The following is a 12,504-nucleotide window of genomic DNA, read 5'->3' on the forward strand; positions in this document are numbered from 1 at the left end:
GCAGCATTTCCTGTGCTCACATCCACGAGGAAACAATCACAGCAAAGACTGAACTCAGTGCTGCTCAGGACTGAGGTTTCTGCACTGGGTTCTCAGCCCTCGTGTTCTGTGCTGGAAATCACAAACCCACCTTGGATTAAACAGGAAAAATGGCAATTATGGACAAGGAATGAATCAAATTTCTATTATTTGGCTAAACAGAATTGACCACCTCTAAGAAAGATGATTGTGCAGTTGTGGGGTTTCTCTGTAGCTCACTAATTTGAGTTCTTGAATTACTTTCTTATTGAGAAATAAGTATATTTAGAAATATACTTATTTCTCAATAACCAAGTATATTTATAAATTCTTAATTAAATAATAAGAGTATTATTTAATATTTATACTATTAATATATTTAAAAAATCTGTTTAGTTCAGCCCAGATTTAAGAAACAAGAAGTTTTCCAGAAAAAAACTGAAAAATATTTTTCCAGAAAAGAAATTAAAGGTTCCCTTGAAATGATGAAGGAGAGCAAAAAGGTTGTACCTGCTCTCCTTGCCAATGATTAACAGAGCAAACAGATGTTACAACTGCTTAAACTCAATTGATGTGTTTCCTAATTAATTACCAGCGCTCATTACTGGATCCCGTGTTTGAACAGTGAATTTAAAGCCCCAAAGCTCCTCACTCTGTCAATGCTGGGCTGCCCGAGGTTGTGAAAGTGAAAGCAAGGCGGGGCAGGCCGACATTTGTGGAGCAGGAGGGAAGGAGCTCGGAGCTCCCCGGGCAGGGCTGGCACCCCAGCTGTGCCCAGGCCCCAGCAGAACCCTGCAATTGTTCAGTGCCTGCCCCCAGCTGCATTCCTGTGGCTCGGGGACAGGGCAGGAGCAGTAACACAGAAAGGAAACGCAGCCTCTGCTCAGACAGTCAAAATGGATGGCACCCCCCAGCCATGGGCAGTGCCAACGGGAACCCAACGTGCACACGGGGGAGGGAATTCCTGGGGAAATGCAGCCTTGGGGCTGTGCTGGAGAAGCCCCAGGGAGGATGGAGAGGCTGTTCCCAAGGGATGGAGGGACACCCAGGGAGTGGCTCCCACTTGCCAGAGGGCAGGGATGGGTGGGAGACTGGGAATTGTTCCTGGCAGGGTGGGCAGCCCTGGCACAGCTGGGGCTGCCCCTGCATCCCTGGCAGTGCCCAAGGCCAGGCTGGACAGGGCTGGGAGCACCTGGGACAGTGAAAGGTGTCCCTGCCATGGACACTGGGCACTGGGTGGGATTTAAGGTCTCCTCCTGCCCAAGCCATGCCAGCATTCCACATTTCCATACCCCCCACGCCCTTTGGGAAGGTTCTGCACTCAGTGCCAGAGCTCTGAATGGAGTCACAAACCCAATTCCAGCTCTGCAGCCTGCGGAGCCTTCACACCCAGTGTCTGCACGTGGGCAGCCCCAGCTCTGCCCCAGGCACACCCATCCAGCAGCAGCTCAGCTCCCACTGAATTCCCACTGGGAATCCTACAGCCCCACCTCATCTGGGGAAACACCTCCGAGCTGAGCCCTGGGGCAAACCAGGACAAACCAGGCTGGAGAAGGAGGGAAGAGCCCTGCTCAGCTGGACATGGCTGCTCTGGTGAAAAGCATGAGGAATAAATTCCTGCCATTTGGAACCTGTGTTTCTTTGCACAGCTAAATAATTCACAGCTGTGATGTTTAAGATACTTCCTCAATTTAATGATTTAATTTTCTATTGTACCTAAGAAAAGAGGAAAAGTTTAAAAGAAGTTTCAAGACTGGCAGCACCAGCAGCACGTTCCAGCACTGCTTTAAAACTCTGAATTTGCTCACAGCCACTGTTTTCTCTAAAAGCAGGAACAGAGCTGATCCTCTCAGCACAGCTCTAACCTGAGCTTTCTGGCACACGTGGATTGGAGTTTTAACGAGGTTTTCTAAGTGCCTGATAAAGGGAAAGTTTGATCTACTCATGAGGCTTTTCCTGCAATTGTGGAATAGAAACAAGACCCTCCAGAGGTAAGTCCCAGTGTTGTGCTTTGTTCTAGAACATTCCCTGTGGGACTGGCTCCTGTTCCCCAAAGCTATGGCACAAAGTGCTGATCCCAGCCCCAGAGCTGGCACGGGGACAGTGCTGAACAGGGATGAGGCACTTTTGGGATCCAGCCACCACATCCACCCTAAAGTTCTGCTGTGGTAGAGACAGGGATGGCAAAAAGGCTCTGGCATTGAAAAATTACTGACAGCAGGCTGAGAACTCCTCATGAAGAGCAAACACCACTTTTGGGTTGGAAGGGGCCCTAAGGAACACTGGCCACTGCCAGGGATCTCATGCCAGCCCCTCCCCATCCTCCAGGCAGGAATTCCTCCCCAATCCCATCCAGCCCTGCCCCAGGCAGGCTGAGCTGTTTCTGGAGAACCTCAGGACATGTTTGTTTTCCTTGATTATTGCTTGCTCTCCTCAGCCCTGAGTATTTGGGATAAATTGGGAAGGCAGCAGCTGGGTTGTGCCCACACTGTCACTGCAGCACCCCAGAGCTCTGTCAGTGTCCCACACAATAACTGGAGCACCAGGGAGGTTAGAACACCTTTCCAGGACTCTGGAGTTCCATTCCTGCTGGTTTAAGCTCAGCTCTAACAGCTGAGAGCCCTGGGACAGCCTGGAGTTCAGAGGCTGGGAATGCCCCGTGCCAGGCACCAGCTCAGGGCACTCTGGGTGGGTTTGGGGGGGATTTCATGGTGCCCTTGGGCTGCTTTAGCTTTTGTTGTTTTGGTTTTCTTTAAGGGAACTCTCCACCACTCATCAGAGATGGATAAAAGTGACATCTGACTGAAGTGAAAATCCCAGCTGTGCTCAGAAGAAATGGCTTTAGAGAATGCATTTCCTGGAAAATGCAACACTGTGGATCAGGAAACCTTCCCTGGTTTGGGACAGGTCAAAATACATAAATTTGTTTCAAAATCCCATTAAACCACCAGAAAATTTAATGTGTGGACCTTGTGACTTATGATACTTGGTATTTTTAAGAATTTTTTGAAACTCAGAACAATATTTCAGTAATTTCACTGCTGCAGCAGCATATTTTTATAATAGCAGAGCTTTTAAAGCTTTTTGAACCCCCATAAAAGGAATTTTTCTTATTGAGACCAAAATCTTTGAGTCTCAACAAACTTTACTGTGATCCAACCTTAACACCTGTTCCACAGAATTCCAATTGTCCTGGAAATTAATATTTAACAATAATAATACCTTATTATAACATATCAATATGTAATATTTGCTTTCTAAATTGAGTATCACATAAATTATTTTGCAATTTTATGGTATGACATAAATGAAATGGAATTAATCTCTGAATGCAGTGATTAGCACATAATTGAATTTATCAAGCATCACAAGATTAAGAGACATTTGGGATTAAATAGTGCTATAAATGCCCAGGTAATTAAAATTGAATATAAGCAGTGTAAAAACCACCTTGATTTGCACTTTTGTGGAGGATTAGAGCAGCCAGAGCTAAAATCTGCTATTTGTTTCAAATGTAAAAACTCATCTTAATTCAAATTACACCCCTATTTCAATCATTTCCTGAACTTTTTACCATGGAATTGAGACAGAAGTGACCCAGCACAGGGCAAACCTCTCTCAGTAAAAGTCAAGCTCTACTGGCTCTATTTTCCAGAGCACAGCAATGTTTCACTTCTCTCCAACACTGAGGCAAATGGAGATAAGGAGATTTTGCAAGAGCTTCTCCAGGGGCTGAAAACTCCTCAGCATCACAAGGAGCAAAGGCAGAGTGAGAGAGGATTTGTCCAAAGGAAAAATCCCATGAAAATATCTGCAATGTTTGTTATAAAGCTGAATTTCCAGGGATTTCAAAGAGAACAAGGCTAATTCCTGCATTTCCTTTGTCCTTTACCCATTCCTGCACACAGAGCTCCTGCAGCTCCAGTTCCACCTGTCTGGCAAAGCCTGAACTGCAGCACAGCCAAGGTGAGCAACATTCAGAGCAAAAGCAGCCTGGATCTTGTGGAATTTTGTTTTCTCACTGCATTTGTACTTCCTGGCTGTTTTGTGCCATCAATTTCTTGCTATCAAAGCACCAAAAGTGCATTTTTCTCTTCAAAAAGCCTTTAGGCAGCAAAATGAGAGAAGCATCTCCCTTTCTCTGTCTGCAGCTTCCTCTGATTTCACCCTCTCTCCCAGATTTCAATTTTTAATTTTTTCTTTTTTGTGCTCACACTTGGCTTTGGGGGTTTTTTCCCCACTTGACCACAATGGTAGCTCTCATTTTTAAGCAGGAGTACAATAAAGAATGGCAAAAATAAATCCTAAATTTCTGTATCTTTGTTTATTTAATCTCATAAAGCTTTGCCCATGAATTGCAATTCTGCACCCATGGATTTTGGAATATGTATGGAGAGAGCAAATATTCCATAACCTCATTGTCCTCCTGCTGTAACACAGCTCTGGGAAGTTACAACAGATTGTTTGGAGATTTTTTTTCTGTAATTCCACGTTATTGTTGCTATTATTTAATGCTTGCAGTCCTGTCTCATTTTTGTACTTCAATTTCACCACATGGTGAATATACAGGGGGGAAAAAAGCACCAAAACTCCTTTCCAGGAAAACTCAGTGGGAAATAAAGTCAAATACAAAATAAAACACTTATAAAAATCTGCAATGTCACCACTGGCCAGAGATGAGGAAAATCCCAGGCTGAGCCTTTACAAAACATTCAGTTGTGTGCACAAAACTTCAATTCTGCATTCTGGAATGAAGTGTACAAGTTTTAAGGACATTGCTGTGTTTAATAGCAGAGCACAAAGTGAGTGCACACCCAGAGTCACTTTGGAATTTAAATCAGGAATTGGCAAACCCAACCTGCAATGCTGGATTTGTTTTTGGGGTTCCAGAGATTTGAAGAAAATATTCAATTATCACTTATTTTATCATCCCATTTTTCCATGTTTTCCTGCAGAATTTCCTACAGGAACAAGCCTCTTTTCACCCCTCATGCTGGCAGCACAGGTATTTTATAATCCCATTTATAATCCCATTTATAGTCTCAGCCCCAGTGTCCCATGAGGAGCACAGACCTCACCAATTGGGCATTTCTGCTTCATCCCAAAGGAGAAGAAAATCTCTCCCTCATTTCCTCCCCACTCCCCTGAAGTGACTCCCCCATTGTTTCCCCACAGGAGCAGGTGAAAAACCTGACAGAATTTCCTTCCTGGCAGCCTCATCTTGCCACAGGATAAAACTGAGCTCCAAAATACAAAATAAAACCAGTTAGAAAATACACCAAATAAAACCAGTTAGAAAATACACCAAATAAAACCCCTGCAGTTGTTCAGACCTAAGATGACAGGAGAATATTTTAATTAAGTTTATCATATATATTCTACTAAAAATCACTGTAATTAGGACAAAATTGACTTAAAACAGTTTGAATTTGTTTGTAAGATTCTGAAATCAATTCAAATGAATTTGGAAGTTTGTTGCTGTGAATGCAGAATGAATCCTGCAATAGTGATGTGCACAGGGAGGGGCTGCTGGGGTTACCTGGGCAGCTCCACGTGGCTTTTCCACCTTTGTGTGACTCTGCTTCTCCCCCTGCCCATGGCACAGATCCCAAATATCCCCTGCACCTCAGGGCTCCCAGTTCCTCCTCACTGCAAAGGCTGAGAGCTTTGAGCTTTCAGAGCCTTGAGCCTTGCAGGGAGCAGCACAAACACTGAGTCTGTCAGCCCTCCAAGGCTTTCAGTCAAAGCTCAATTATTTATTTGTTGTTCTTTACACCTCTCCAAGGTGTGGCAGACAGGAAAGCACAGCAAGGTGCCAGGTTTTCCCCCAAACTCTTTTTTTTTTAAGTGACAAGATGCATTTTTTTCCTGCTGCAGTTTCAGGCTGTGGCAAGCTCATTAAAAATGCAACGTGTTTGTGATGATTTAAAATAATGATTATTATAATAATTATCTATTCCTGAAGTACTAAAAGCACAGGGAATTTATTAAAAACATGCACTATGGAGTGTTGGAGTCAAGGATCCCAGAAGTGACAAACTCCTCCTGTTCTGTGCTGGCAGCACCCACTGGAAGCAGAAGAGTTCTGAGAGCAGATTTATTTCAATCTGAACTTCAGGCACAGAATTTGTAATTTTTTCTAGAACTACTCAATTACTCTCACATTTTCTGTTTTCCCACAGGTGTTTGGGGCTTTCTTCTGATTTTATTCACAGAAGTCAGCAGCAGTTTGATTTGAATATTTTCAGTTTGACATCAGCAGAAACACCTATATCAAAACTCAGCTTTCAAATTTTACCCTAAAAAGCACCAAAATCAGCAGAAAAACACTGCAAAAGAGGGGCTGAAAGGGGGAAAAGGAAGCAAAAAAACCTGAAGCAGCCTTCTAAAAAGCAAATATTTTCCATTGAGTAATGGCAATTATGTGAGCAAGATAAAATCAAAGCTCTGAAGGTGTTGGTGCTACATGTAGGACATGTTCTGCTACAACATTTTCGGTAGTGCTGACAGCAAATGTTCTGTCACACACCCAAAGCAGCACTGATAATCCTGCATTAATATTTCCCCCAAAATCCAGAGTACAAATGAAATATTTTAATTACACCCTATTGATATAGTCAAAAATCAGAGATTTATAACTTATTTTAAATGATAAATACCTGGTTAAATTTAGCTTAATTAAACTCTTTTTTTTTTAAGCAGCAAAACTAAAAGTAAAAGCCAAATAAACCTGTTACTTACCCCTTCAACTTTAAATTATTTGCAAAATATTAGGGGGGGAATGCAATCCTTGTGATAACAATCCACAGCCTTAGATGGTTTTATTTCCTTCTAACCATAAATTTTAGGATTTGGGGGTTGAAGTTGTGCTGTCATTCTGTGGAAAGTATTGCCACATTTCCCAAGTGGAAATAGTGAATTTTGGACAGCCAGATCAGTGGATTTCACTTTAAAAAGGCAAAGAGAAAGGCCCTGCCCTGTCAGGAAGGCTAAAAAAGGCAGAAAATCTCAGAGCAGCCTCTGAGACAAAGCCTGGTGTGATGAAATATGAAAATTCTGGTGGGAAAGCTCTGCTTTATGGTTAATATTTGCTCTACTTCCCTTATTTCCCTTTGGAGGGTGGAAAGCCTGAAATTCCAGTTTCTATGAAAAAAGGGATGCTGCCCTCATTAAAATAATTTGTGGGAGAAGAAAACAAATTCCATTTTGGGGAAAAAAATATAAAATAAATGAAGCTGTCAATGTTCTCTTCCAAATGTTCCCCTCCCCTGCTCCCAGGGTTCTCTCACTGAGCTTTGGGGTCTCAGCCCAGCACTCCCACCCTGCCTCATCCTGCACTTCCCATTTCTCCCTTCTGGAAATCCTGGCAAAATGAGATTGTAAAACAACTATTAAAAAAAAAAAAAAAAAAAAAAAAAAAAAAGATGTATTTACTGTATTTAGTCCAAGTTGTTTTCTTGGAGGTGTTTCTTGCCCCATCCTGAAGCAGCAAATACAGGAATGAAGTGCTGGAGGAAATAATGAATTGGCATGGAGACTTGCAAACAGAGATATCCTTTTTGTGGGTGTAGCTGTGCAAAAGGACTGCACAGAAAGCCTGGAGGAAGTGAAGCAAGCACAGCCACCCAGCTACAAGTTCTTTAAATATTTGGGTTTTTTAGAGGGGAACTGGAAGCTCCTTTGACAGAACCCAGCCTAAAATAAACTCTATTAAACATTTCAGACCTTGGGAAGCTCCCACTGATCACAAATTTCTAGGCCAGAGTAGATTTGGGACTTATTAGTAATTACAGGTAATGGCAGAAATAGTTATTGAATATAATTAATATTTAAATATTTGCAGCTTAATTTACATTTTAATTGGCTGGCACATAGTAAAATTCTCATTATTTAAAAACTAGGAAAAAACAATAAAGTTGTTCCCTTCAGCCTGACTTTAAAACAGCAAACAGATGCAAGCAAGCCTCAGAATCTGAAGGTCAAACATGAATATAAATGATATTATATTGACAAATTGTGATTAATTTTACAGTATGGGCTGTGAGCTGTAGTTGGTTATGAACACTGGTTAAAACTATTTCTGGAGCTGGTAAACAAGTGTAAAAACAAACACAATTCAGGGGATGTTTGTTGCAGTTATTTTGCACAATTCATTTCCCACTCAATTCTCAGTAAATCCATGTCTGTGAGAGCAGCAGATGAACAATTCAACAACCCAGATTTCAATCAGCACTGATGCAGCTCAGTTACCCCCAGGTGGGTGCTGAGGCTCTGCCCCACTGAAGCAGCACAGGAATATTGGGGTTGGGCTCTGTGACACTCCAATATTTACGTGCTGCTAGGGCGGGACGAGCACGAGTCCTGCAGGCAAACACAGAATTCCCTCCTGGGGAAGGGACAGGAACCCCAGAGCTCTGAGCCTTCCCTTCCTGCAGCAGCTCATCATCATTTGCACCCTGAGCAGAGCATGCAAACCATGATGTGCTGCTACAGCACTTCAAGGCAGCTTTTCAAACCTGCATTTTTTAGTTTGACCTGGAAATAGAACTTGGAGATGGGTGTTACTCACACACCAACCTGTAAAATCAAGAACCTGTTGTGGTCCAGGTCGATGCCATGGCTCCTGAGAAGCACACCAACATCTCTGAATGTCTTCTTCTTGCCATTGATGCAGTAGGTGGAGGAATTGTCTCTATAGGCAGTTCTAGAGACCCAGAATTTGCTGTCTGGAATGACTTCATAATCATCTCCTTCCTGCTTTGAGGAAACACAAAGCCAGAGAAACAATTACTGTCCATGGGAATTTACCTCCTATTTCACAATTAACAGGATAAGTTTCATCATGAGATGTTTTTATCATGGACTCTGAGTTGTACAAGTGGGAGCTGTCTTAAAATTGCATCTTAAAAAAAGAGAGAAAAACAACAAAAAACTCCTTTGAGAATGGACAAAAAGTGCCCAGAGTTGTGTTTGTGTGGTGCCTTTCCCCTGAGCATGGCCAGGCTGCAGGGGCTCTGTGTCCCTGCCCTGGGGACTGCACAGCTCTGAGCACTCCCAGCTCCTCCAGGACAGAAAATAACCCAGCATTAAAGATGTGACAAATGTGACAGCAGAGCTTCCAAAGAGAGCTTCCATTCACCTCCAGAGCAGCAGGCAAAATAAAGCTGCTTCAAGAAGTTCAAATTCACCCAAATTAACCCCCATGAGCTCTCAAATTGTTCTCTGGTTTTAAATCAAATTCAGCTTCTGGATGTCCACACAAAGTAAAAAAAAAAAAAATTTAAAAATTTAAATAGATGAATTTTTTAATCTGGTTATTATAAACAGAAAAAGAAAAAAAAAATAAGTGTCTTTTCAAACAGTTCCTAAAAAAGGCTGTAAATGCTCCACTTTATTTACACCATTTTTGGAATGTCAATGTACACTTCCCCCTTTTTTGGTTGAGCCTAAATTAAAAAGTTTCAATGTGCGCACAAAAAAGAAATTAAAATTAGGAGAAAATTTTTTTGTACCACAATTGCAATAAATCAACAAAAAAAAGCTTAAGTTTTTATCAGTACACAAAGCAGCAAGCAAAAGAAATATTTTTTTAATTTGCCAACACTTTCTATTTCGTTCAAACAAAATATCAGCTTCAAAAAATTTTAGTGGTAAAATGTGGGGCCCAGAATTTTTGCTGAAAAATCTGTTACAAAATTGCAGGCACGTTTGCAGTACATAAAGTGTAAATAAGTTTCAGATTCATTATATATTTTTTCTAAATTTAGATAACCTAAAATAATTTCTAATTGGTTTGAAAAGTTTCTTAAATAGCTTTTAATTCTTAATGCATATATTTGTGTTGTATATTTAAGAATATCTAATATGTACAAATAAAGACTTATAAATTTCCATGAATTCTTTTAATTGCAGAAATAAATTTATTTACTTGAGGTAAACAAGATTACAAATTAAAACGAGTTCTTCTAAAAATGATGATGAAAAATTGCTAAATTGTTTTCAAACAGAAATCCACCACATATTAGTCCTGCAGCAAATTAAAGAGTCCTTACAAAGGTTTTAAGAGCTGCACTGCTCAACAGAGGATTTTTAAAGTTAATTAACACTGATGGTTTATATCCCAAAGGTAAACTAATCTTGCTATGAAGTTTTCCCCAGCTCCAACGAAAATAAGCAAATATTCCAAGTTTTTCAGCTCCTTGAGGGCACCAAGCCGGGCTCACACCTACCTTGTCAATGATCTTTTGGAAGTGAACTTGCACAGAGCAGCTGGGGATGTCCTGGTGCTCATCAGAGTTGTGGATCAGCACCGAGAGCTTTTTGGAGCGGATTTTTTGGGCTCGGTAGCCGAACACAAAGAGCAGGGAGTCGATGATGTTGGATTTGCCGCTGCCGTTTGGGCCGATGATACACGAGAAACGCTGCACAGAGAGGGGAAAAGGAGCTGCAGAGGGAAAGCGGCGCTGCCCAGCAGCCCTCACCCCCCTCAGGCACAATCGTTCCCGTGCGTGCAGTGTCTGCGAGCTGAGCTTTGGCTGCCAAGGTAAAAGTGAATAAAAGCCCCAGAGCTCAGCTCAGCTTTCCCAGCTGCTCTGCTGAACCCAAAGCCCTGCACTTTGCAGCCTTCACAAGCAAAGTTTCATGCTCGGCCACGTAAGTCTCTTGTGGGCACAAAAAAATATTCTCTTGCTTCAAACACGGCCCTCAAAGTTCTCCAGCAAACGAAATCAAGAGCAAAGAGAGCTTTTCTCAGCTGTGCTGACAAATGAAAATTGCGCAGCATTGCAAAGTTGCACTTAACTGTTTTCTCTACTTAATTTAGAATATTACTATCAAAATATTTCTAAGCCTTAAGTATTTTTTCAGTTATTTTGAGGTCAGCTTAGATGAAGAAAATGCAGGAAAGAATAATACCACCCAGTGAAGTCTTACCTTCAGTTCCAAACTACTTAAGGAAAAAGAAAGATACCTTGTGAAAAGGTCCCAGAATTTTCTCCCCTGCATAGGATTTGAAGTTCTGGTTTACAATGTGAGTGATCATGAGGCGAGGAGCACCAGGTTCACTGGTCATTGCTGGAGGTGGGGGAGGAGGGATGCTACCCAAAATCTCTTCTAAACTTCGATTATCCACCACCTCATCTGAGCCTGCTAAAACCCATCCAAACAAAGATAAAAAATAAAAAAAAAGAAACAAAAAACAATTGTAAGCTCTCAGTGATTTGACACCTTTTAAAATGTTGAACTGAAAAAAGCAAACATCATTTCTGTCTGAATCAAGCTACATTTTGGCCTGTAGTTATTAATATGAGCTGAGTGGAATTAAAATTCTTCTTTCCACAAACAAAATGTTTTTTAAGAGCTACTTAAGATGTCCCATCGCTGGGTTTGTTCTTTCATTATGTAATTCTTATTCCAACACACTTTAACAGGCCCCCTGCAATTCCAGCAGCTCCAAGCATCACAATAAATCTGCAAATGTGCAGCAGGCAAAGCCTTTAAATGAATAAGTGCAAAGCCACGTTTCAGAGTCTCCGTGCAGGATTTGGGGATCTCTGAGAGGCTCTGAAAGCTGCAGTGACAGCACGGCTGCTCTGCACAGACAGGAAGTTTGTTACGAAAACAAACTGGCCCCCTGGATATCAGCAGAGCAGCTTCTCCCCAGGCACCGGCGCTGCTCCTTCCAACGAGCAGCAGATTCTGCCACCAATTTCCATGTATTTGTCAAATACCTGCCGTGAACAACTGCACATCTGGCTCCCTAAAAAGTTACACAGCTGCTGCTTTTGCAGATTTTTTTCTGCAAAAGCTCAACTCAAGGAACTCAAGAAAATACACTGCTTCATGAAAAAGAAAGTCAAATCATTTTAAGAGTTAAGTAAATAAACTTGACATTTATTCCATTCCAAGAAATCCCATACCATTGGCTGCCTATAAATTTGAAAAACCCTGCTGTTGTACCACAACCTTCAGTCCAATGTTCCAGATCAGAGCTCTAAAATGGGCTTTATTAGGAGAAAGGCTACAAACTGTTTTTGCACTTGTGCTGGGCCAAACCCTTTAACTCTTTGCGAGCGAGTTTGACCATTTTAAAGCACTTTGAAATTGCCAGGGGTTTCAGTGCTGCTTTGTAGAAGGGAAAAGAGCAAATCCCTCCTGGAAGGGTTTGGAAATGCAGGCTGCTGCTGAGGAGGCTCGGTGAGCAGCACGCCGGGCAGCCCAGACCTACCTTGGGGAGGCTCTCTGCCTTCAGGCTCCCTGGCGCCTTCGTTCTCCACTTCCATGGCCACGGAGGGCTCCTCCAGGGGCTCCCTGCCCTTCCCACGGGCTGCACTGGAGCTTTTGGTGCTCTTGCCTGGCACGGTCCCTGCTGGCTGCTCCCCTTCCATTCCAAGCAATCAAACTGAAGGGCTCTATCTCCTTTGCTAACACAAACAAGAGAACCCCGTGATCTCAGCACCGAGCCGCAGCCCAGGAATTCACCTACAC

General features: G+C 42.2%; 1 protein-coding gene across 6 annotated transcripts in view; it reads right to left on the bottom strand.

Moving 5' to 3' along the window:
• Nucleotides 1-12,504, bottom strand: part of SMC4 (structural maintenance of chromosomes 4) — a 28,306-nt gene that overhangs the window by 13,577 nt on the left and 2,225 nt on the right. For 3 of the 6 annotated variants that reach the window (XM_063167406.1, XM_063167403.1, XM_063167402.1), the window contains exons 2-5: nt 12,245-12,440; nt 10,988-11,166; nt 10,248-10,439; nt 8,596-8,772 (exon numbers count right to left, since the gene is read on the bottom strand). In XM_063167406.1, the coding sequence (XP_063023476.1) occupies nt 8,596-8,772; nt 10,248-10,439; nt 10,988-11,166; nt 12,245-12,404 (708 nt within the window). In that variant the 5' untranslated portion in view covers nt 12,405-12,440. Of the gene's footprint in view, nt 1-610; nt 1,011-8,595; nt 8,773-10,247; nt 10,440-10,987; nt 11,167-12,244; nt 12,441-12,504 lie in introns of those variants that run through there. The other 3 variants (XM_063167404.1, XM_063167405.1, XM_063167407.1) reach the window with 3 other exon arrangements.

This window comes from Melospiza melodia, chromosome 12, assembly GCF_035770615.1.
Source record: "Melospiza melodia melodia isolate bMelMel2 chromosome 12, bMelMel2.pri, whole genome shotgun sequence".
Classification (NCBI taxonomy): Eukaryota; Metazoa; Chordata; class Aves; order Passeriformes; family Passerellidae; genus Melospiza; species Melospiza melodia.